General features: G+C 43.7%; 2 protein-coding genes and 7 non-coding genes across 11 annotated transcripts; all 9 read left to right on the forward strand.

Moving 5' to 3' along the window:
• The first annotated feature begins 777 nt into the window (after window positions 1-777).
• tmem19 (transmembrane protein 19) lies at window positions 778-24838 on the forward strand. Of its 3 annotated transcripts, none has more exons than XM_090199195.1 (8): window positions 778-970; window positions 3309-3459; window positions 4714-4827; window positions 10188-10325; window positions 10700-10776; window positions 10915-11092; window positions 19715-19924; window positions 21565-24838. In XM_090199195.1, exons 2-8 carry the CDS (start codon window positions 3330-3332, stop codon window positions 21723-21725), a joined length of 1008 nt encoding a protein of 335 aa, XP_090055321.1. In that variant the 5' UTR covers window positions 778-970; window positions 3309-3329; the 3' UTR covers window positions 21726-24838. The 3 variants fall into 3 exon arrangements, with proteins under 3 accessions (XP_090055321.1, XP_036812503.2, XP_090055322.1); XM_036956608.2 differs by lacking the exon at window positions 778-970 and adding an exon at window positions 2526-2918; XM_090199196.1 differs by lacking the exon at window positions 778-970 and adding an exon at window positions 2755-2918 and having other exon boundaries at window positions 4714-9055.
• LOC110499734 (12-(S)-hydroxy-5,8,10,14-eicosatetraenoic acid receptor) lies at window positions 5652-7270 on the forward strand. Its single transcript, XM_090199197.1, has one exon. It carries the CDS (start codon window positions 5652-5654, stop codon window positions 6609-6611), a length of 960 nt encoding a protein of 319 aa, XP_090055323.1. The 3' UTR covers window positions 6612-7270.
• Window positions 11455-11527, forward strand: trnak-cuu (transfer RNA lysine (anticodon CUU)). The gene has a single exon. It is a non-coding gene; the product is annotated as a tRNA-Lys (tRNA).
• trnak-cuu (transfer RNA lysine (anticodon CUU)) lies at window positions 13560-13632 on the forward strand. Its single transcript has one exon. It is a non-coding gene; the product is annotated as a tRNA-Lys (tRNA).
• Window positions 15500-15572, forward strand: trnak-cuu (transfer RNA lysine (anticodon CUU)). Its single transcript has one exon. It is a non-coding gene; the product is annotated as a tRNA-Lys (tRNA).
• trnak-cuu (transfer RNA lysine (anticodon CUU)) lies at window positions 16894-16966 on the forward strand. The gene has a single exon. It is a non-coding gene; the product is annotated as a tRNA-Lys (tRNA).
• On the forward strand, window positions 17634-17706 carry trnak-cuu (transfer RNA lysine (anticodon CUU)). Its single transcript has one exon. It is a non-coding gene; the product is annotated as a tRNA-Lys (tRNA).
• On the forward strand, window positions 18843-18915 carry trnak-cuu (transfer RNA lysine (anticodon CUU)). The gene has a single exon. It is a non-coding gene; the product is annotated as a tRNA-Lys (tRNA).
• Window positions 19471-19543, forward strand: trnak-cuu (transfer RNA lysine (anticodon CUU)). Its single transcript has one exon. It is a non-coding gene; the product is annotated as a tRNA-Lys (tRNA).
• Window positions 24839-25117: the final 279 nt, after the last annotated feature.

Genomic DNA, 25117 nt, shown 5'->3' on the forward strand with positions numbered 1-25117 from the left:
GGTGTCAATATATCCTCCAAACACCAGCTTCTTGGGCATTATCACCTAAATACCAACTTTGAGAGTGCTTAGTCATTATGAGTATAATGTGTGTTAGACCGAGCTGAATACATGGTTTGAAACCTGGTTGGAGTGGATTCATGGATCATGGATTGATGTGATTTAAAGTGGGGTGAGGTCCCCCTCTACTGGGCGGATATTGTAACTACAGGTCTACTCCTGAAATAGTCCTCTACTGTCTCGGCCCTGCCTGTGGTTTTGTTGGGTGTTTTGTAACTCTAGATAGGCCTATTCATTAATCAGTCTCGGTCCAGCCTTGGGGTTTATCGAGGGTTTTTGAAACTTTGATAGACCTATTACTTAATTCATGCTTCTGAATGTTGCATGAATTTCCCCCACATATGTCCCATAGATCAGACGTGGTTATTACTCTGACGTAGATACGATCTAAACGACCCTGGGTTTATAACCGCGGAAATCGATCCTGCTGCACGAGCATGCTTTTGCGGCACAGTCGATTAGCGCGCCGGACCTCGGGCTCGATGGTCGAGGGTTCGAGACCTGCTCCCTGCCTGTTTCATTACCGTATATAAATATAACGTATGTCTTTCAGTTCGTCTTTCTAGAAGGCATTGAAAATAATAATTGGAACGAATAAATCTTTTTAACTACATACTTCTGAGATAATGTCCGTGTGGTTGAACTGTTGGAACCAACACACCACTGTGAAGCCGTGTTTCCTGGTATTACAGGAAAACAGCTATGAAGTTTCCTGGTATTATAGGGCTCAATCAAAGAGTCCTCAGTCAGTGGCTGGGGCTTCTTGATATCACGTCATACTACAAATGATTTGCCATGCTTTTTGATTCAGGGTGAATCCAAGTCCGCTTTAAAAAGTCACTATGACTGTTTGGATTCAGAAGGTAGTAATAGAGGATTTTCGACCAGCAGACAATTTCGTTATATTTGGGTAGGTAACAAGGGCTTTTAATGATAATATGCTTTATAGTGTACACACTATTGTACTTTGATGGTAAACTATTGGTGGTGAGTTTGTTTGTAAAGAGTGTTATGTTTAGCTTATATTTTAACAGAAAACCACTCTACTCCTCAGAACTTGATCGTATTATGAAATTGCAGTAATAGCCAATGCCTGCTAATGACTACTCTTATATTGATTGATACACAGGTAATTTTATTGTACATAAGTATATTAAACATGTAAATTAGCTAGTAGCTTAGCTAATACCACTTCCTCGGATTCGATCCACATCTGGCGCGAACTCGGGACCTCAGCCTTGTTTCATTAAAAGACGGTCATGTTACCTCGGGACAGCTAGCTAATGAGGCGATGCAAGCGGGACACCTCGGCTAAGGAGTAAGTTTCACACATCTCCATGTGCTACGCTAGCCACTATAATAAAACACGCCAAGGCTTACACTCTTTATAAAATGTCAGGGGCCTAATTTATCAATATTACTAGAAACTATTCTAAAATACTACTTATGAACGGAATGTAGAATGTTCCTACGCATAGAAAAAGTTGGATTTGTTACACTTTTTCTATTTAAAATAAATAAACAAATCACACTTTTTCTATGCGTAGGAACATTCTACATTCCGTTCATAAATAGTATTTTAGAATAGTTTCTAGCAATATTGATAAATGAGGCCTCCTATATATATATATTATATTAATAAATTATTAACCTTTATTTAACTAGGCAAGTTAGTTAAGAACAAATTATTTGGGGAACGATATCTGATAAACCAATCTGTAATTTCTGTAGAAAGTACCACCGGTCTCTAAAAACGCGCTCTGATAAATGCAGTGTGTGCCAGATCTTGTAACAGCCCATGATCAGCCATCTCTCATGTGATTTCCATTATCTCAGTCTTTTATAGTATTTCTACAATGGTTTAACTTTAACACTTGCCTCTAATTTAACAAATGACTGTACATTATATGGATTAGTATCAAAACAAATGCACTGATGTGGTCAAATTATATATAGCCTGTCAATATGTGTTGCATGAATTCACAATTGAAATACAATTCAATCGAAAAATTATGTAATTATTACTCGGAACAATTTCACACATTTTCAACATATATTTTCCACGCGCTTGACAAACAGTTCCCTTATTCCAACACTTGACACTGTGCCTACGCATGTTTATGGCTGTGCATAAATTTACTCAGTCACGCTCAAGCAAACGTTCATATTGATTAATCTCACAATTTGCGTGGAAATTATCCCACGCGTGGTTTATGCACAGATTTGTGCCTGCACATGGTTGATGCACGAGGCCCCTGAAATTCATGATGTTTAAATGTATGTAAGTAATACATGGATATCCTAATAGTGAAGAAAAAAAAAATCACATTAACGCTGAATAATATATTTGATTTTGTATTTATTACTCAAACGTATTGATGGATTTGTGTTTGGTGAATAATTTATTTTTGTGAAATATGAATTTTTAATCTGACAGATTAGCGGAAGTGCGCATATATTTCTTTAAATCCACATCCGGTTCTCAGTCAACAATGAAAGTGAACTGCTGGGGAAATCATACGGGAATGTGGTATTTCATGATGTATCACGTTTTCTTAGGGAGTTGAGAAAATTGGGTAGGATTTCGACTTTCCCTGTCTTTGGTCCACACTCCAGTCCAGTTGGTGGCGGTAATGCACCTTAAAGTTGGTTTCCAACCGCCATATAAACTCCACAGAAGATGAACAACGAGTCCTGTGTTTTGAAATCTGACTCCGCTACGGGATTGTGACAGCTGTGAATCGGTTCATCTCGCTAAGTTATCTTATAGGGAGGGACAAGTTACATTAGCTAGTTGTATTGGCACTTCCCCACAATGGAAGAAGCAGGATACAAAGCCATGGCTTCGGCTACTTCAGGTGCAACCTTTACCCTATTTTCTTTAGCCCACTTTCCGACTTATTAGCTTGCTAGCTAGCTGCTAGTTCCACACCAGTAGACAGCTAACGTCAGCTAGCTAGTTGGCTAGCGACTTATGACGCTGTCCGGTCAGTCTTACGTTTTTAGGAGTAATGGCCTGGACCTACCTAGCCTGGGCAGCTGTTAGTGGGTTTATGATAGAGATCCATAAAGCCCACCAGCCGCTGCCCAGACTAGCCTGGTCCGAGGTCTGCCTGGTGTGTCAATGTGCCCACAGGAGTTGGCAAGACAGTACAAACAGACCTTGGACCAGGCTACTAACTGTCCCCTGTAAGCCATCTGTCATATAACTAAACAAGTGCCCAAGGTAACGTCGATGACTTCCACAGGTTCTATTCACTTCTTCCACAATGATTTTTGAGGATGAGATACAAATGAAAGAATACCTCAAGATGATGACTGATATGATCGTGTTGTGTGCCACCCTGGCCATCTCCCTCTTCTTCTGGATAATTTCCATCACAGCCAGCACATATTTTGGTAAGAGACACTTGCGTGCGTGGACATGCTCACACACACACACCTTGTCAGTTATGTCCAGTGTTTTCCCTACCATTGTGGGTTATAAAAAGCTTGTTAACCCTTTAAAATAATAATAAATGTTCTGCATAAATGTCATCAGATCTTCATCTAAGTCCTACTCCTAATAATAGATCAAGTTCATCTGATTTAAACGAATAACACAAAAACAATTGTATTTTTGAATTTCTTTATTGAGAAAATAAATAAATACATTTATTTGTGGGGAAAAAAGTATGTGAATCTCTAGATTAATGAGCTCAAAGTGGATTAAAGTAGTCAAAAGTTTAGTATTTGGTCCCATATAGAAGATGTTTCAGAACACTTCTAAATTAATCTTGATAGTGCCATGATTAAGAAAAAAACACGAATTAATCATGAATACGGATGAGTGAGAGGTGTAGAGGCTGCAAAACATGCTCACATGCTCTCACCGTTACCCATAAGAGGGGAGAACATGTTTTGTTGCAGAAATAGAGACAATGCTAAAGGGTGCAAACTTTCTCTCAACACTATATAAGCAAGATAGGCCCCCCTTCCTAGCTCTGTTGCCCCCCCCCTTCCTAGCTCTGTTGCCCCCCCCTTCCTAGCTCTGTTGCCCCCCCCTTCCTAGCTCTGTTGCCCCCCCCCCTTCCTAGCTCTGTTGCTCCCCCCTTCCTAGCTCTGTTGCTCCCCCCTTCCTAGCTCTGTTGCTCCCCCCTTCCTAGCTCTGTTGCTCCCCCCTTCCTAGCTCTGTTGCTCCCCCCTTCCTAGCTCTGTTGCTCCCCCCTTCCTAGCTCTGTTGCTCCCCCCTTCCTAGCTCTGTTGCTCCCCCCTTCCTAGCTCTGTTGCTCCCCCCTTCCTAGCTCTGTTGCTCCCCCCTTCCTAGCTCTGTTGCTCCCCCCTTCCTAGCGCTGTTGCTCCCCCCTTCCTAGCTCTGTTGCTCCCCCCTTCCTAGCTCTGTTGCTCCCCCCTTCCTAGCTCTGTTGCTCCCCCTTCCTAGCTCTGTTGCTCCCCCCTCCCTAGCTCTGTTGCTCCCCCCTCCCTAGCTCTGTTGCTCCCCCCTCCCTAGCTCTGTTGCTCCCCCCTTCCTAGCTCTGTTGCTCCCCCCATTCCAGAATATAGACAAGGAGAGATGGTTTCAGTAGTAGATGTTTGTTAAAGAGGATGAAGCACGACTTGATGAAACACTGATTATTAGCTAGAGGTATAACCTAATTCAATGCGTCATTCCAGGCACTCTCCAGCCGGTGTCTCCGTGGCGATGGTTGTTCTCCATCCTGGTTCCTCTGACTCTCACCACACGGGCCCTGAAGAAGAGGAGTCTGGACCACAGCGGAGCCCTGGGAGGTAAACAAACAATAGAACATAAATCAATGAATCAAAATAAAACCTTCCTGCTCAGGAGGTATTCTATGACTTTCAGCGGAAGAACTGCCTGTGTCTTCACCTTGTAGTTCTGTGTGTTTAGTCAATCAAAACGTGTTATGACAGCCTCACCTACATGTTAATTCCCACGGATGTGTTGTGCAACCAGAGGCACGCCCCTGCACTTACTTAGGCCTACTTCATGTAGGAATTCAGCAGGGAGAATATGTAGCGAATGAAAAAGATCACTTTTATAAACAGATATTTAAGTTAACCAGTCAGTTAATTCTTATTTACAATGACGGCCTACAGGGGAACAATGGGTTAACTGCCTTGTTCAAGGGCAGAACAACAGATTTTTACCTTGTCAGCTCGGGGATTCGATCCAGCAACCTTTCGGTTACTGGCCCAACGCTCTGACCACTAAGCTCCCTGCCGCCCCAATATGACAAATATGGGAAAAAAAATAGTTGTTGTGTGTTGATGCAATGTCTTCCACTATATTCTCAATCCCTCGTGGGACCAAATGCTTATCTATTGGTCCTGTGGTGACTCGCCTACTCAGGAATGGAAGGTGCTCAACCAACAAGTCTGAACGGTTTACAACGGCTGCCTGGGGGGGGGAATTACTTCCAGACTGAAGTACAGTCCTTCAGTGTAACCAGGTCTGCACACGGAATAGGAGCTTCCCTTAAACAGACTCACTTGGCGTTGAGGACTCTGGAGGACTGCTTTTCCTCCTTAAGGATTCGGACAGGATCAGGCTTTGACTGTAAAAAGGGGGACAGGTTTTGCCAGTTCATATTATGGAAGAGGATCTTCTGAATGATAACTGCACAGCAGACAATCTGCCCTTGTATACATTCTACGCCTCTGTGATGATTGTGGAGTTCACCCTGGCTCTGCCTCTTAACCTCTCCGTGCTTTACCTCTTCATCTTCAAGCTGGAGTTCTGGAAACTGAACTCCAACAACCTTTTCCTGTTCAATCTGGTGTTGGCTGACCTTCTTCTGCTGGGCTGTTTGCCAGTGAACGCCTACAATTTTCTTCGCGGAGAGCGGCAGAGTGTGGACGGAAAGATCTGCAAAGCCATGCTCTTCATGCTGTTTCTGAACCGAGGCGCCAGTATCGGCTTCCTGGCTGTGATTTCACTCGATCGCTACTTCAACGTGGTTCATCCTGGGAACAAGGACTTTGTCCTGAAAAAGTCCCCTCATATATCTGTTGTCATCTGGCTAGTACTGCTCCCTTTGACTATCCCCACCATGCTGAAGTCTGGCTGCTGTGGCAGTCATGGGGACATCACTGACACTCTGAGAGAGGTTGTGTTTTTCACCCAGATTCTCATCCCTTTCTTTGTGTTGGTGTACTGCACGGTCCGCATTGTCAACAGACTCAACAAGAAGACAGTAGGTGACAGGACCAAGCTGCGTCGAGCAGTGTTTCTGGTCACCTCTGTCATACTGGTCTTTTCTTTCTGTTTCCTGCCTTGTACCATCGCTAGAATTGTTCTGTTGATTGTCAGAGCCATGGATTTAGAGAATGCTGAGAATATAGCTGTTCAGGTCTACGATGGTTTCATAGTTTTTTCCCACATGGACTGTCTAGTGGACCCAATTGTGTACTGTTTAAGCAGCACTAAGTTCAAACACCTCTACCTGACAACGTATTGCCCCTGTCTACTGAGAAACAACGCAGAAACGGTTGAAAGAACAAACCCGACACGAACCAACTTAAATCTAAAACGCAACAACAACACACTGTAGCTAGTAGTCTAAAACGCAACAACAACACACTGTAGCTAGTAGGTAATGATACTTCTGGGTGTGGGTGTGGTTGTGGTTGTGGGTGTGGTCGTGGGCGTGGCCACAGTTTTTAAAGAGTTTCTTGCAGTTATACACTTTCATGGGGCTGAGAATGTTTGTTTTTTAAATTTTTTTATTTATTTTAAAGATCATTTCCTGCAATTCTACACATTTTACCATGGCTTATGTCGTATAACTAAAACTTTGTTAAAACAAGTCTGTGGCCCCATGCCAGGACATTTTTTAAAAACATTTTAGATTCTCTCTGTGTAGTTTTTTATTTTGGTGATGGTTAGTTCTCAAAGATGATCTTATTTAAAAAAGATATCGCTCCGTTTATCTTTTCTACATACTTTCTATCTGGTTTTAGTCGTTTTAAGTTCCCACTGAAAACGTTTTCACCATGTTGATCTGTTTTGATGTGGCGGCCCGCCGCTGCTAAATGAATATAGGGGAAGCACTGGCATGTTCAGCTTTTGTTTGCCAAATCAGACTGTGATTCAATACTGGTTTCTGTTCTGATCAGTCATCGGTTTCGTTCACCTGTGATATCATCATGTTACACAGATCATCATGATGCTGTTAATAATGGTCTGTGTCAAATAAATATTCTCCTCAAATGATGCTCCCATAAAAATGATTGTTACTACTACTACCACCAAGACAACAACAGCTGATAGGAGCTACCCCCTCCTCCCTTGGAGAGGTAAGACCACATTATCTACTACTACTACTACTACTACTACTACTACTACTACTACTACCAAGACAACAACAGCTGATAGGAGCTACCCCCTCCTCCCTTGGAGAGGTAAGACCACATTATCTACTACTACTACTACTACTACTACTACTACTACTACTACCAAGACAACAACAGCTGATAGGAGCTACCCCCTCCTCCCTTGGAGAGGTAAGACCACATTATCTACTACTACTACTACTACTACTACTACTACTACTACTACTACCACCACCAAGACAACAACAGCTGATAGGAGCTACCCCCTCCTCCCTTGGAGAGGTAAGACCACATTATCTACTACTACTACTACTACTACTACCACCAAGACAACAACAGCTGATAGGAGCTACCCCCTCCACCCTTGGAGAGGTAAGACCACATTATATACTACTACTACTACTACTACTACTACTACTACTACTACTACTAGTACTACTACCACCAAGACAACAACAGCTGATAGGAGCTACCCCCTCCACCCTTGGAGAGGTAAGACCACATTATATACTACTACTACTACTACTACTACTACTACTACTACTACCACCAAGACAACAACAGCTGATAGGAGCTACCCCCTCCTCCCTTGGAGAGGTAAGACCACATTACAGTTGAAGTCAGAAGTTTACATACACTTAGATTGGAGTCATTAAAACTAGTTTTTCAACCACTCCACACATTTCTTGTTAACAAACTATAGTTTTGGCAAGTCGGTTAGCACATCTACTTTATGCATGAAACAAGTAATTTTTCCAGCAATTGTTTACAGTCAGATTATTTCACTTATAATTCACTGTATCACAATTCCAGTGGGTCAGAAGTTTACATACACTAAGTTGACTGTGCCTTTAAACAGCTTGGAAAATTCCAGAAAATTATGTCATGGCTTTAGAAGCTTCTGATAGGCTAATTGACGTCATTTGAGTCGATTGGAGGTGTACATGTGGATGTATTTCAAGAACTACCTTCAAACTCAGTGACTCTTTGCTTGATATCATGGGAAAATCAAAAGAAATCAGCCAAGACCCCATAAAATAAATTGTAGACTTCCAGAAGTCTGGTTCAGCCTTGGGAGCAATTTCCAAATGCCTGAAGGTACCCCGTTCATCTTTACAAAAAAAATGTGTATATATATTGATCCATCAAATCTCAAACTCACCCAACAAATTATTAGGGGAAAAAACTATTAAAGAGGTACTTTGGGATTTTGGTAAAGAGGCTCTTTGATCTACTTCCCCAGAGTCAGATGACCTCCTACCATGTTTATGTCTCCGTGTCCAGTATGAGGGAAGTTTACATGTAGTTTCGTGAGCCAACGCTAACTAGCATCACCCATATACTTCAAAGCAATGTGCTATCTACATCTTAACTTCCTTTATACTGGACATAATGTTATCCGAGAGTTCATCGGTCTCTGGGGAAGTACATAAAGGGCCTCATTGCCAAAATCCCAAGTATCAGTTTAATTAAGAGTCTCTGTTGGGTGTTTCAATGCTATTATTCATTCTAAGATGCATTCCACACAGTTCCAGCAGCCCCAAGCGTGTGCGTGTGAGAAGAGGGTTTGCCCCTGACGTCAGTCGCACGTTAGCCAGGCCATCAGCAGTCCTCGTGATCTGGATCTGAGAGGAATTAATTAGTCACCATTCTTTTAATCAGGGTCTGTGCTGAATCACATTATTCAACTGACTAAAGCAGTTTATTCATGTACTAATTGGTACATTCCACAGCAGAATAGCCCATAAATATTTTTTGGTATAGCGGATTGTTCTGGCAATTCTCACATAGAAACTGTGAGGAATGTTCTTTTGACATTTTGTATCCCAAACTATTTTTCAAGAAAATCATGAGGGAGGTGTTTAATTTGAGGCTCTTTTTAAACCTATCCATGCCTCCTGTAAGACCCTATGACCCTTGAACCGTACATGATACAGACAACATCTTGGAGTCAATATACTCATTATAGTGTCCTCTCAAATATGGAGTACATCTAGATTCAGAAATAAATGTTATCACATTTACTTTACCCAACATAACAAAAATATGAATATTAATTCAACAATATACTCCTCAAAGTGGGTTCTCTGGTACTTTTGAAGATATAACCCATTTTATACATAGAAAATGTGCATTATAGGTAATTGACCAATGACATGATTGCACATTCAGCAAATCACCAGCAGGGGGAGTTTCAAGAAAACAACCGTTTTCCCTCCATTCACTGTGTTGGTGTTCATAAACTGTATCATAACTTAAATCAGCAGAGAGCCCACTCTGGTAATGTGATGTATTTGTAGAGTATATTGTTCCAAACAATGTCTTTTAAAATTAACTAAATCAAAAAAAAGTTACTTTTCAGATATCCATATGAATATTTAATGTTGAATAATAAATGAATGTAAAAAGAATTATACAAAATAAAAAATCAAGACATAGCCATATGGCACACTATAAGGAGTATATTGACAACAAGATGTCTGTATCGTGTACAGTTCACAGATCATAGGGTCTTACAGAAGGCATATATATATACAGTAGGTCTAAAAAGGACATAAAATGGCCACTTTCATCATGATTTTCTCAAACATACCGAGAGAGTAGAGGTTCTGTAGTACTGTTCTGATAAGGTAGTTTAGACCTAGTTTGTAACCTGGTCCCAGATCTGTTAGAGCCGGCCCCCGTGGTCATAACAACGGCCGAAAAGAGTTGGCTATGAACAAGTACAAACAGATCTGGGATCAGGTAAGAGTGAGTTGTATTGTTTTCATGCTTTTGTTCCCTGTCCCCTACAGCCCTGCTGGTCGGCTTCATCCTCACCATGGCCAACATGAGTTTCTTCTCTGCCCTGCTGGCTTTCTTCATCACTTCCTCCAAGCTGACACGCTGGAAAGAAGAGGTCAAGAAGAAACTAGACTCTGACTATAAAGAAGGTAACGAGTTACAGCGGCTAGGACAGCAGCTAGGCCAGCGGCTAGGACAGCAGCTAGGCCAGCGGCTAGGACAGCAGCTAGGCCAGCAGCTAGGCCAGCAGCTAGGCCAAATGACTCTCAAGAGATAGTCAGGCCACACTTCAGTAAGCAACAGCCTGCTACTGGATTGCATAGTCTACCTCAGTCAGTAATATCTGGTTTAAAAAAATAAAAAATAAAACACCTGCTTATGTCATTTGTCCTTAAAGGGATAGTTCACCTGTTTTGAAGTGTATCTTATTTAACAAGGAAACCCACCCCCGGGGAAGTCAAAAGGAAGTGAAACATTTTGGAGGTGAACTATCATTTTAATGTGTGTCCCCTTTGCCCTCCAGGTGGTCAGAGGAACTGGGTGCAGGTGTTCTGTAACGGTGGTGTCCCCACAGAGCTGGCGCTGCTATATATGATCGAGGTCAATCAATCAATCAATCAATCAGTCAATGAATTATATATTTGAATACATATAACAGCTGCCTCAGCCAAGTGAGCTGACCACACATCTGTCACTCATCTGAGGTTATTTCCTTTGTGTGGTCCTGGTTCTAATCAGGTGGGTCCAGGGGAGATGCCAGTGGACTTTGGGAAGCAGTACTCAGCCTCCTGGATGTGTCTGTCTCTGCTGGGGGCCTTGGCCTGCTCTACGGGGGACACCTGGGCTTCAGAGGTGGGGCCCGTCCTCAGTCAGACCAAACCCCGACTCATCACCTCCTGGAGAGAGGTCCCTACAGGTACACACACACACACACACCTGGGCATCAGAGGTGAGGCCCGCCCTCAGTCAGACCAAACCCAGGCTCATCACCTACATAAAGGGCCATAGAGAGAGAGAGAGAGTGTGTGTGTGTGTGTGTGTGTGTGTGTGTGTGTACACTACCGTTGAAAAGTTGGGGTTCACTTAGAAATGTTGTTTGTGTGAAAATTGTTTTTTTAAATACATTTTTTGGTCCATTTAAAATAATATCAAATTGATCAGAAATACAATGTGTAGACAGTTAATGTTGTACATTACTATTGTAGCTGGAAATGGCTGATTTATATTGGTTCAGACCTTGTGAGGTCTGTATGTGGGTGGTGTTATATAGTGAGGCAAGCCCGGCTAGCTCAGTCGGTAGAGCATGAGACTCTTAATCTCAGGGTCGTGGGTTCGAGCCCCACGTTGGGCGCTAAGCTTTTGATTCGAAAGCCTTTCTTCTGATAAATGCGAGCAAATCAGATGTGTTATTTACCAACCTGGTCTGTCAGTTATTACATGTTGGTGTGTTATTTCCCAACCTGGTCTGTCAGTTATTACATGTTGGTGTGTTATTTCCCAACCTGGTCTGTCAGTTATTACATGTTGGTGTGTTATTTCCCAACCTGGTCTGTCAGTTATTATATGTTGGTGTGTTATTTACCAACCTGGTCTGATAGTTATTACATGTTGGTGTGTTATTTCCCAACCTGGTCTGATAGTTATTACATGTTGGTGTGTTATTTACCAACCTGGTCTGACAGTTATTACATGTTGGTGTGTTATTTACCAACCTGGTCTGACAGTTATTACATGTTGGGCTGTTATTTACCAACCTGGTCTAACAGTTATTACATGTTGGTGTGTTATTTACCAACCTGGTCTGACAGTTATTACATGTTGGTGTGTTATTTACCAACCTGGTCTGACAGTTATTACATGTTGGTGTGTTATTTCCCAACCTGGTCTGTCAGTTATTACATGTTGGTGTGTTATTTCCCAACCTGGTCTGTCAGTTATTACATGTTGGTGTGTTATTTCCCAACCTGGTCTGTCAGTTATTACATGTTGGTGTGTTATTTACCAACCTGGTCTGATAGTTATTACATGTTGGTGTGTTATTTCCCAACCTGGTCTGATAGTTATTACATGTTGGTGTGTTATTTCCCAACCTGGTCTGATAGTTATTACATGTTGGTGTGTTATTTCCCAACCTGGTCTGATAGTTATTACATGTTGGTGTGTTATTTACCAACCTGGTCTGACAGTTATTACATGTTGGTGTGTTATTTACAACCTGGTCTGAGTTATTACATGTTGGTGTGTTATTTACCAACCTGGTCTGACAGTTATTACATGTTGGTGTGTTATTTACCAACCTGGTCTGACAGTTATTACATGTTGGTGTGTTATTTACCAACCTGGTCTGACAGTTATTACATGTTGGTGTGTTATTTACCAACCTGGTCTGACAGTTATTACATGTTGGTGTGTTATTTACCAACCTGGTCTGACAGTTATTACATGTTGGGCTGGGGTTATTTACCAACCTGGTCTGACAGTTATTACATGTTGGTGTGTTATTTACCAACCTGGTCTGTCAGTTATTACATGTTGGTGTGTTATTTACCAACCTGGTCTGACAGTTATTACATGTTGGTGTGTTATTTACCAACCTGGTATAACAGTTGTGTTATTTTAGGATGTTGTGGTTTGTTTCTTCAAGCCCGGCTAGCTCAGTCGGTATAGCATGAGACTCTTAATCTCAGGGTTGTGGGTTCGAGCCCCACGTTGGGCGTTGACCTTTTAATTTGGATACCATTGATCCTCAGAGGCTTGGGGCTCGTTTCCTGGACACAGATTATAGTCCTCCACTGAAAAGCACTACCTCTGAACAATATCAAATGGACATATTTTTTTAGACTAGGACTTCATGGGTGTCTGGGAAACCAGCCTTCGAGGTATAGTGGTTAATACACATGCAACATAGATGACCAGTATTGGTTGACTGTGTTGCTTCATCACCCTAGGGGTAAGTACTAGGGTGATGAAATTGAGGACTGTTGAAATCCAAGAGGCAAGGTTGGTTCACACCCTGAGATCTGTCAGTGAGCAAGGTTGGTTCACGCCCTGTGAGGTCTGTCAGTGGGCAGTGTTGGTTCAGACCCTGTGAGGTCTGTCAATGGGCAGGGTTGGTTCAGACCCTGTGAGGTCTGTCAGTGGGCAGGGTTGGTTCAGACCCTGTGAGGTCTGTCAGTGGGCATGGTTGGTTCAGACCCTGTGAGGTCTGTCACTGAGCAGGGTTGGTTCAGACCCTGTGAGGTCTGTCACTGAGCAGGGTTGGTTCAGACCCTGAGGTCTGTCACTGAGCAGGGTTGGTTCAGACCCTGTGAGGTCTGTCAAGGTGCAGGGTTTGTTCAGACCCAACGAGGTCTTTATGTCGATGGGGTTAAATAGTGATGCAAGCCCGGCTAGCTCAGTCGGTAGAGCATGAGACTCTTAATCTCAGGGTCGTGGGTTCGAGCCCCACGTTGGGCGATTATCTTTTGATTTGAAAGCCTATCTTCTGATAAATGCGAGCAAATTTGATTTGTGTTTGTGTGATATGATACACAGGACCAGTCAAACGTTGACTCACCTACTCATTCAAGGGTTTATTTTTAATACATTTACAACTATTTCTACATACCTGTTTTCGCGTTGTCATTATGGGGTATTATGTGTAGATTGTTGAGGATGTTTTAGTTAATCCATTTGAGAATAACGCTGGAAGGTAACACATTTGGGGGAAAACCAAGGGGTCTGAATACTTTTTGAAGGCACTTGGATATAAGCAATGAGTAATGACTAAACTAATGTTTATAATGGTGTTTTTATGCTTTGTAATGGCTTTGTCCTATCACAAGTGGAGGATCAGGGTATAGGACAGGATCAAAGGTCATGTCATGCTGCCATGAAGCTTGTTAACAGGAAGTTAAAGGATTTCTGCATATTCAGGCTACGTCTGGTAGGCTCTGTCTCAACAGGGGGGGGGGGGATCATGAGACATTTTTGACCATGGCTTTCAGCCCCACACTTTGTCTAAGTCCACAAATGGAACAAAGACCCTGGTCAAAAGTAGTGCACTATATAGGGAATAGGGTGCCATTTGAGTTGCACGACTGTATGTAGAAAGAAGGTAATTACGTTTGAGAGTTGTTACTGTCACTAGACTAGTTATTTCCCAACCTTGTCTGACAGTTATTACGTGTTGGTGTGTTATTTACCAACCTGGTCTGACAGTTATTACATGTTGGTGTGTTATTTACCAACCTGGTCTGACAGTTATTACATGTTGGTGTGTTATTTACCAACCTGGTCTGACAGTTATTACATGTTGGTGTGTTATTTACCAACCTGGTCTGACAGTTATTACATGTTGGTGTGTTATTTACCAACCTGGTCTGACAGTTATTACATGTTGGTGTGTTATTTACCAACCTGGTCTGTCAGTTATTACATGTTGGTGTGTTATTTACCAACCTGAAAAGCACTACCTCTGAACAATATCAAATGGACATGTTTTTTAGACTAGGACTTCATGGGTGTCTGGGAAACCAGCCTTAGAGGTATAGTGGTTATACACATGCAACATAGATGGCATTGGTTGACTGTGTTGCTTCATCACCCTAGGGATAAGTACTAGGGTGATGAAATAGAGGACTGCTGAAATCCAAGAGGCAGGGTTGGTTCACACCCTGAGATCTGTCAGTGAGCAAGGTTGGTTCACGCCCTGTGAGGTCTGTCAGTGGGCAGGGTTGGTTCAGACCCTGTGAGGTCTGTCAATGGGCAGGGTTGGTTCAGACCCTGTGAGGTCTGTCAGTGGGCATGGTTGGTTCAGACCCTGTGAGGTCTGTCAGTGGGCATGGTTGGTTCAGACCCTGTGAGGTCTGTCACTGAGCAGGGTTGGTTCAGACCCTGTGAGGTCTGTCACTGAGCAGGGTTGGTTCAGACCCTGTGAGGTCTGTCACTGAGCAGGGTTGGTTCAGACCCTGTGAGGTCTGTCACTGAGCAGGGTTGGTTCACGCCCTGTGAGGTCTGTCAGTGGGCAGGGTTGGTTCAGACCCTGTGAGGTCTGTCAGTGGGCATGGTTGGTTCAGACCCTGTGAGGTCTGTCACTGAGCAGGGTTGGTTCAGACCCTGTGAGGTCTGTCACTGAGCAGGGTTGGTTCAGACCCTGTGAGGTCTGTCACTGAGCAGGGTTGGTTCAGACCCTGTGAGGTCTGTCACTGAGCAGGGTTGGTTCAGACCCTGTGAGGTCTGTCACTGAGCAGGGTTGGTTCAGACCCTGTGAGGTCTGTCAAGGTGCAGGGTTTGTTCAGACCCAACGATGTCTGTATGTGGGTGGTGTTATATAGTGAGGCAAGCCCGGCTAGCTCAGTCGGTAGAGCATGAGACTCTTAATCTCAGGGTCGTGGGTTCGAGCCCCACGTTGGGCGCTAACCTTTTGATTTAAAAGCCTGTCTTCTGATAAATGTGAGCAAATCAGATTTGATTTGTGTTTGTGTGATATGATACACAGTACCAGTCAAACGTTTACTCACCTACTCATTCAAGGGTTTATTTTTAATACATTTACAACAATTTCTACATACCTGTTTTCGTGTTGTCATTATGGTGTGTAGATTGCTGAGGATATTTTATCTAATCCATTTGAGAATAACGCTGTAAGGCAACACATTTGGGGGAAAACCAAGGGGTCTGAATACTTTTTGAAGGCACTTGGATATAAGCAATGAGTAATGACTAAACTAATGTTTATAATGGTGTTTTTATGCTTTGTAATGGCTTTGTCCTATCACAAGTGGAGGATCAGGGTATAGGACAGGACCAAAGGTCATGTCATGCAGCCATGAAGCTTGTTAACAGGAAGTTAAAGGATTTCTGCATATTCAGGCTGCGTCTGGTAGGCTCTGTCTCAACAGGGGGGGGGGGGGGATCATGAGACATTTTGGACCATGGCTTTCAGCCCAACACTTTGTCTAAGTCCAAATGGACAAATACCCTGGTCAAAAGTAGTGCACTATATAGGGAATAGGGTGCCATTTGAGTTGCAAGACTGTATGTAGAAAGAAGGTAATTACGTTTGAGAGTTGTTACTGTCTCTAGACTAGTTATTTTCCAACCTTGTCTGACAGTTATTACATGTTGGTGTGTTATTTACCAACCTGGTCTGACAGTTATTACATGTTGGTGTGTTATTTCCCAACCTGGTCTGATAGTTATTACATGTTGGTGTGTTATTTCCCAACCTGGTCTGATAGTTATTACATGTTGGTGTGTTATTTCCCAACCTGGTCTGATAGTTATTACATGTTGGTGTGTTATTTACCAACCTGGTCTGACAGTTATTACATGTTGGTGTGTTATTTACAACCTGGTCTGAGTTATTACATGTTGGTGTGTTATTTACCAACCTGGTCTGACAGTTATTACATGTTGGTGTGTTATTTACCAACCTGGTCTGACAGTTATTACATGTTGGTGTGTTATTTACCAACCTGGTCTGACAGTTATTACATGTTGGTGTGTTATTTACCAACCTGGTCTGACAGTTATTACATGTTGGTGTGTTATTTACCAACCTGGTCTGACAGTTATTACATGTTGGTGTGTTATTTACCAACCTGGTCTGTCAGTTATTACATGTTGGTGTGTTATTTACCAACCTGGTCTGACAGTTATTACATGTTGGTGTGTTATTTACCAACCTGGTATAACAGTTGTGTTATTTTAGGATGTTGTGGTTTGTATCTTCAAGCCCGGCTAGCTCAGTCGGTAGAGCATGAGACTCTTAATCTCAGGGTTGTGGGTTCGAGCCCCACGTTGGGCGTTGACCTTTTAATTTGGATACCATTGATCCTCAGAGGCTTGGGGCTCGTTTCCTGGACACAGATTATAGTCCTCCACTGAAAAGCACTACCTCTGAACAATATCAAATGGACATGTTTTTTTAGACTAGGACTTCATGGGTGTCTGGGAAACCAGCCTTCGAGGTATAGTGGTTAATACACATGCAACATAGATGACCAGTATTGGTTGACTGTGTTGCTTCATCACCCTAGGGGTAAGTACTAGGGTGATGAAATTGAGGACTGTTGAAATCCAAGAGGCAAGGTTGGTTCACACCCTGAGATCTGTCAGTGAGCAAGGTTGGTTCACGCCCTGTGAGGTCTGTCAGTGGGCAGTGTTGGTTCAGACCCTGTGAGGTCTGTCAATGGGCAGGGTTGGTTCAGACCCTGTGAGGTCTGTCAGTGGGCAGGGTTGGTTCAGACCCTGTGAGGTCTGTCAGTGGGCATGGTTGGTTCAGACCCTGTGAGGTCTGTCACTGAGCAGGGTTGGTTCAGACCCTGTGAGGTCTGTCACTGAGCAGGGTTGGTTCAGACCCTGAGGTCTGTCACTGAGCAGGGTTGGTTCAGACCCTGTGAGGTCTGTCAAGGTGCAGGGTTTGTTCAGACCCAACGAGGTCTTTATGTCGATGGGGTTAAATAGTGATGCAAGCCCGGCTAGCTCAGTCGGTAGAGCATGAGACTCTTAATCTCAGGGTCGTGGGTTCGAGCCCCACGTTGGGCGATTATCTTTTGATTTGAAAGCCTATCTTCTGATAAATGCGAGCAAATTTGATTTGTGTTTGTGTGATATGATACACAGGACCAGTCAAACGTTGACTCACCTACTCATTCAAGGGTTTATTTTTAATACATTTACAACTATTTCTACATACCTGTTTTCGCGTTGTCATTATGGGGTATTATGTGTAGATTGTTGAGGATGTTTTAGTTAATCCATTTGAGAATAACGCTGGAAGGTAACACATTTGGGGGAAAACCAAGGGGTCTGAATACTTTTTGAAGGCACTTGGATATAAGCAATGAGTAATGACTAAACTAATGTTTATAATGGTGTTTTTATGCTTTGTAATGGCTTTGTCCTATCACAAGTGGAGGATCAGGGTATAGGACAGGATCAAAGGTCATGTCATGCTGCCATGAAGCTTGTTAACAGGAAGTTAAAGGATTTCTGCATATTCAGGCTACGTCTGGTAGGCTCTGTCTCAACAGGGGGGGGGGGGATCATGAGACATTTTTGACCATGGCTTTCAGCCCCACACTTTGTGGGGCTGAAAACCAAGGGGTCTGAATACTTTTAGAAGGAACTTGTATATACAGTGAGGGAAAATAGTATTTGATACCCTGCTGATTTTGTACGTTTGCCCACTGACAAAGAAATGATCAGTCTATAATTTTAATGGTAGATTTATTTGAACATTGAGAGACAGAATAACAACAACAAAAATCCTGCATGTCAAAAATGTTATATATTGATTTGCATTTTAATGAGGGAAATAAGTATTTGACCCCTCTGCAAAACATGATTTAGTACTTCGTGGCAAAACCCGTGTTGGTAATCACAGAGGTCAGACGTTTCTTGTAGTTGGCCACCAGGTTTGCACACATCTCAGGAGGGATTTTGTCCCACTCCTCTTTGCAGATCTTCTCCAAGTCATTAAGGTTTCGAGGCTGACGTTTGGCAACTCAAACCTTCAGCTCCCTCCACAGATTTTCTATGGGATTAAGGTCTGGAGACTGGCTAGGCCAATGGGCAGCGTTGGTTCAGACCCTGTGAAGTCTGTCACTGAGCAGGGTTGGTTCAGACCCTAGTTACGCCCTGTGAGGTCTGTATGTGGGTGGTGTTAAATAGTGATGCAAGCCCGGCTAGCTCAGTCGGTAGAGCATGAGACTCTTAATCTCAGGGTCGTGGGTTCGAGCCCCACGTTGGGCGCTAAGCTTTTGATTTGAAAGCTGATAAATGCGAGCAAATCAAATGTTATTTCTCACATGCTCCGATTACAACAGATAGACCTTACATTGAAATGTTTCCTGACAAGGTCTTAATTAACCAACAATGCAGGTCAACAAATAGAGTTAAGAAAATATGAACTAAATAAAACAAAAGTAAAAAAGGAAATAAATGTAACCTTAAAGAACAGTAACGAGGCTGTATACAGGGGCACCGGTTCGTCAGACTCCAGAGGCTTGGTTGCAAAGAAAGTCACTGACTGTTCAGTCAACAACTTTTCACATTGAGTTAGAGAATAAAAGACTGTGGGTGAAATGCAGAAGGGGACATGGTTGGAGTCAGACATTTCTTTACATTACATTTCAATGAACTATCTATTGACAGTGCGTCTCCACTAACAACTATTCACAGTGTTGTGTAAAAAGAGCCCAACAGTAACTGACTGTGGCAGGTGATGTGAAAACTAGAAGGGGGGGGGGCGGGGTTCCTGACTCATGTTGACATTCCTATGTGCTGGGGAATTCCAGCTACCCTCAGGCCCGGCTAGCTCAGTCGGTAGAGCATGAGACTCTTAATCTCAGGGTCGTGGGTTCGAGCCCCACGTTGGGCGGTTGTCTTTTGTGTTGAGTGCTAGACTCTGAGACGGACTTTGACGCAGTTTCAAAGTAGATCCATTAATCACTTCCAGTAAAATAGTGTAGACTTGTTGCATCTTGTTCCTAACAATGCTCCTCCCCATGAGACTAGTGAAACTATATGGTGTTAACTGTTCTTTTCACAGGGACCAATGGAGGAGTGACCCCAGTGGGTCTACTGGCTAGCTTCCTGGGGGGCCTGGCAGTGGGCGTGGCTTACTATATCTCTCAGATCCTATTGGTCCGTGACCTGCACCTGGCTGATCCCCAGTGGCCAATCATAATCTATGGAGCCATGGCTGGCCTAATGGGGTCCATGTTGGACTCTGTCCTGGGAGCACACTGGCAGTACTCAGGTGGGTCTGTCAACGATGAGTTATTAATGTGTTATTATCAGGGATTAGTTATGTTATTATCAGGGATTAGATAATCACGTTATCATCAGGGATTAGTTATGTTATTATCAGGGATTAGATAATCACGTTATCATCAGGGATTAGATATGTTATTATCAGGGATTAGATATTCACGTTTTCATCAGGGATTAGTTATTCACATTTTCATCAGGGATTATATATTCACTTTATTATCAGGGAAAAGTATAAATAACTAACTTCAGATATAGATTATATACTGTGCATTCAGACCCCTCATCTTTTTTCACATTTTGTTATGTTACAGCCTTATTCTAAAATAGATTTTTTTAAAGTCAATCTACACACAATGCCCCATAATGACAAAGCAAACACTGTTTTGTAGAAATTTGAGTAAATATATAAAAATATATATATATATAATTTACATAAATATTCAGACCCTTTACTCAGTACTTTGTTGAAGCACCTTTGGCAGCGATTACAGCCTTGATTGTTCTGGGGTATGACGCTACAAGCTTGGCACACCTGTATTTGGGAAGTTTCTCCCATTATTCTCTGCAGATCCTCTCAAGCGCTGTCAGGTTGGATGGGGAGCGTCACTGCACAGCTATTTTTTAGGTCTCCAGAGATGTTCGATCAGGTTCAAGTCCGGGCTCTGGCTGGGCCACTAAAGGACATTCAGAGACTTTTCCCGAAGCCATGTTGTCTTGGCTATGTGCTTAGGGTCATTGTCCTGTTGGAAGGTGAAATTTGGCCCCAGTCTGAGGTCCTGAGTGCTCTGGAGCAGGTTTTCATCAAGGATCTCTCTGTACTTTGCTCTGTTCATCTTTCCCTCGATCCGGACTAGTCTCCCAGTCCCTGTCGCTGAAAAACATCTCCACATCATGATGCTGCCACCACCATGCTTCATTGTCGGGATGGTGCCAGGTTTCCTCCAGATGTGACGCTTGGCATTCAGGCCAAAGAGTTCAATCTTGGTTTCATCAGACCAGAGAATCTGGTTTCTCATGGTTCCCTTCCCCAGATCTGTGCCTTGACACAATCCTGTCTCTGAGCTCTACAGACAGTTACCATGACCGTGCGGCTTGGTTTTTGCTCTGACATGCATTGTCAACTGTGGAACCTTTTATATAGACAGGTGTGTTCCTTTCCAAATCATGTCCAATCAATTGAATTTACCAGATGTGGACTCCAAGTTGTAGAAACATGTCAAGGATGATTAATGGAAACAGGATTAATCTGAGCTCAATTTCGAGTCTCATAGCAAATTAGGTATCTGTTTATTTTTTTTATACATTTGCAAAAATGTCTAAAAACCTGTTTTCACTTTGTCGTTATGGGTTATTGTGTGTAGATATATATTTTTATTCTTCTTCATTTAATACATTTTAGAATATGGCTGAAACAAAATGTGGAAAAAAGTCAAGGGGTCTGAATAATGTCTGAATGCACTGTATATGTTATTCATTTATTTGGATAAAAATTATTTATAGATGTTTGATATCCAAGTCTTAGCAGGTGCTTGAAGTGTCTTTCTTGAATTTAAAACATTGCAGTCATTTAAAAAAATAAAATGTCTTCTCCACTCTCACGGCTGTATGATGTCCCTTCTTCCCCAGGTTATGACGTAAGCCTCGGAAAGGTTGTCAACTGTGCGTCTGTGACAACTAAGAGGATATGTGGGAAGCCTATCCTGGACAACAATGGCGTTAACCTCTTCTCTTCCATCATTGTAGCTCTGGTACTTCCTGGTGTTGCGTGGAGCTTCTGGCCTCACTAGGGAAGGAACTCTTGTGCGCTTCCCTGATTTTGTATTTTGTCCAACAAAAAAAGAAGAATGTTTTTGCTTGTTGTCTTGAAGTCTAGTGTTTTATACTTGACCTAGTATGGTGTAGCTTGCTGTCGAAAGGAAATAGAGTTACCATGCTACAACTAACCTTTACAACTCTGTGTTTGCCTTTATGGTCATACATTTGTTGATCTTAGTTTAATCATCGAGATTTCCGTTGTTTCCTAAAATGCATTAAGTGCATGGACTATAGGAGAGTCATTTCTTGTTGGTTTGATTGATTGAATATTTTTGCTAAACTTGTTGTAATACTCTTGAATAGGTCTACACCCTACACTAGAGAAGGGATGGGGTAGGGGTGAGAGAAGCCTACACCCTATACTAGAGAAGTGGTGAGAGAAGCCTACACCCTACACTAGAGAAGGGATGGGGTAGGGGTGAGAGAAGCCTACACCCTACACTAGAGAAGGGATGGGGTAGGGGTGAGAGAAGCCTACACCCTACACTAGAGAAGGGATGAGAGAAACCTACACCCTACACTAGAGAAGGGATGAGAGAAACCTACACCCTACACTAGAGAAGGGATGGGGTAGGGGTGAGAGAAGCCTACACCCTACACTAGAGAAGGGATGAGAGAAACCTACACCCTACACTAGAGAAGGGATGGGGTAGGGGTGAGAGAAGCCTACACCCTACACTAGAGAAGGGATGAGAGAAACCTACACCCTACACTAGAGAAGGGATGGGGTAGGGGTGAGAGAAGCCTACACCCTACACTAGAGAAGGGATGGGGTAGGGGTGAGAGAAGCCTACACCCTACACTAGAGAAGGGATGGGGTAGGGGTGAGAGAAGCCTACACCCTACACTAGAGAAGGGATGGGGTAGGGGTGAGAGAAACCTACACCCTACACTAGAGATGGGATGGGGTAGGGGTGAGAGAAGCCTACACCCTACACTAGAGAAGGGAAGGGGTAGGGGTGAGAGAAGCCTACACCCTACACTAGAGAAGGGATGAGGTAGGGGTGAGAGAAGTCTACACCCTACACTAGAGAAGGGATGGGGTGAGAGAAGCCTACACCCTACACTAGAGAAGGGGTGAGAGAAACCTACACCCTACACTAGAGATGGGATGGGGTAGGGGTGAGAGAAGCCTACACCCTACACTAGAGAAGGGATGGGGTAGGGGTGAGAGAAGCCTACACCCTACACTAGAGAAGGGATGAGGTAGGGGTGAGAGAAGTCTACACCCTACACTAGAGAAGGGATGGGGTGAGAGAAGCCTACACCCTACACTAGAGATGGGATGGGGTAGGGGTGAGAGAAGCCTACACCCTACACTAGAGAAGGGATGGGGTAGGGGTGAGAGAAGCCTACACCCTACACTAGAGAAGGGATGGGGTAGGGGTGAGAGAAACCTACACCCTACACTAGAGAAGGGATGGGGTAGGGGTGAGAGAAGCCTACACCCTACACTAGAGACGGGATGGGGTAGGGGTGAGAGAAGCCTACACCCTACACTAGAGAATGGATGGGGTAGGGGTGAGAGAAGCCTACACCTTACACTAGAGAAGGGATGGGGTAGGGGTGAGAGAAACCTACACCCTACACTAGAGAAGGGATGGGGTAGGGGTGAGAGAAGCCTACACCCTACACTAGAGAAGGGGTGAGAGAAACCTACACCCTACACTAGAGAAGGGATGAGAGAAACCTACACCCTACACTAGAGAAGGGATGGGGTAGGGGTGAGAGAAGCCTACACCCTACACTAGAGAAGGGATGGGGTAGGGGTGAGAGAAGCCTACACCCTACACTAGAGAAGGGATGAGAGAAACCTACACCCTACACTAGAGAAGGGATGGGGTAGGGGTGAGAGAAGCCTACACCCTACACTAGAGAAGGGATGAGAGAAACCTACACCCTACACTAGAGAAGGGATGGGGTAGGGGTGAGAGAAGCCTACACCCTACACTAGAGAAGGGATGGGGTAGGGGTGAGAGAAGCCTACACCCTACACTAGAGAAGGGATGGGGTAGGGGTGAGAGAAGCCTACACCCTACACTAGAGAAGGGATGAGGTAGGGGTGAGAGAAGTCTACACCCTACACTAGAGAAGGGATGGGGTGAGAGAAGCCTACACCCTACACTAGAGATGGGATGGGGTAGGGGTGAGAGAAGCCTACACCCTACACTAGAGAAGGGATGGGGTAGGGGTGAGAGAAGCCTACACCCTACACTAGAGAAGGGATGGGTAGGGGTGAGAGAAGCCTACACCCTACACTAGAGAAGGGATGGGGTAGGGGTGAGAGAAGCCTACACCCTACACTAGAGAAGGGATGAGGTAGGGGTGAGAGAAACCTACACCCTACACTAGAGAAGGGATGGGGTAGGGGTGAGAGAAGCCTACACCCTACACTAGAGACGGGATGGGGTAGGGGTGAGAGAAGCCTACACCCTACACTAGAGAAGGGATGGGGTAGGGGTGAGAGAAGCCTACACCCTACACTAGAGACGGGATGGGGTAGGGGTGAGAGAAGCCTACACCCTACACTAGAGATGGGATGGGGTAGGGGTGAGAGAAGCCTACACCCTACACTAGAGAAGGGATGGGGTAGGGGTGAGAGAAACCTACACCCTACACTAGAGAAGGGATGGGGTAGGGGTGAGAGAAACCTACACCCTACACTAGAGAAGGGATGGGGTAGGGGTGAGAGAAGCCTACACCCTAAACTAGAGAAGGGATGGGGTAGGGGTGAGAGAGGCCTACACCCTACACTAGAGAAGGGATGGGGTAGGGGTGAGAGAAGCCTACACCCTACACTAGAGAAGGGATGGGGTAGGGGTGAGAGAAGCCTACACCCTACACTAGAGAAGGGATGGTGTAGGGGTGAGAGAAGCCTACACCCTACACTAGAGAAGGGATGGGGTAGGGGTGAGAGTCATGGCGCCAGCCCCCCAAACATAACACTGTCCTATAATATAACCGGATGAACTCCTTTATGAATGTGCTTTGTAATGGTTGTTTTGATCAAGTGTCTGGCAATCCTGTGGTAAGTGATTCATTGATGCTGTAAAGCAATTAGCATTGGAATAAATACTTGATTGATCTTTTGCCTTATTTCATCATATGAATGTTGAGAGGGCAACATTACCAGTGATGATTGACCCTTTCTATGACCATGACCATGAGTACATATTACACCAGCAGCTTATCTAGAATCAGTGTCTGTATTCACAAAACCTTTTAGAGTAACAGTGCTGATCTATGATCAGTTTTACGTTTAGATTTACAGTGAATAAGATGACATGGACAGGAAGGAACCTGTTTCGTGATCAGCACTCCTACTCAGAAGCTGTGTGAATGCAGTGGTGAACACGCTGTGTAA

The sequence above is a fragment of the Oncorhynchus mykiss genome, chromosome 15, assembly GCF_057628025.1.
Source record: "Oncorhynchus mykiss isolate SJ-2025 chromosome 15, ASM5762802v1, whole genome shotgun sequence".
In the NCBI taxonomy this organism is placed as follows: Eukaryota; Metazoa; Chordata; class Actinopteri; order Salmoniformes; family Salmonidae; genus Oncorhynchus; species Oncorhynchus mykiss.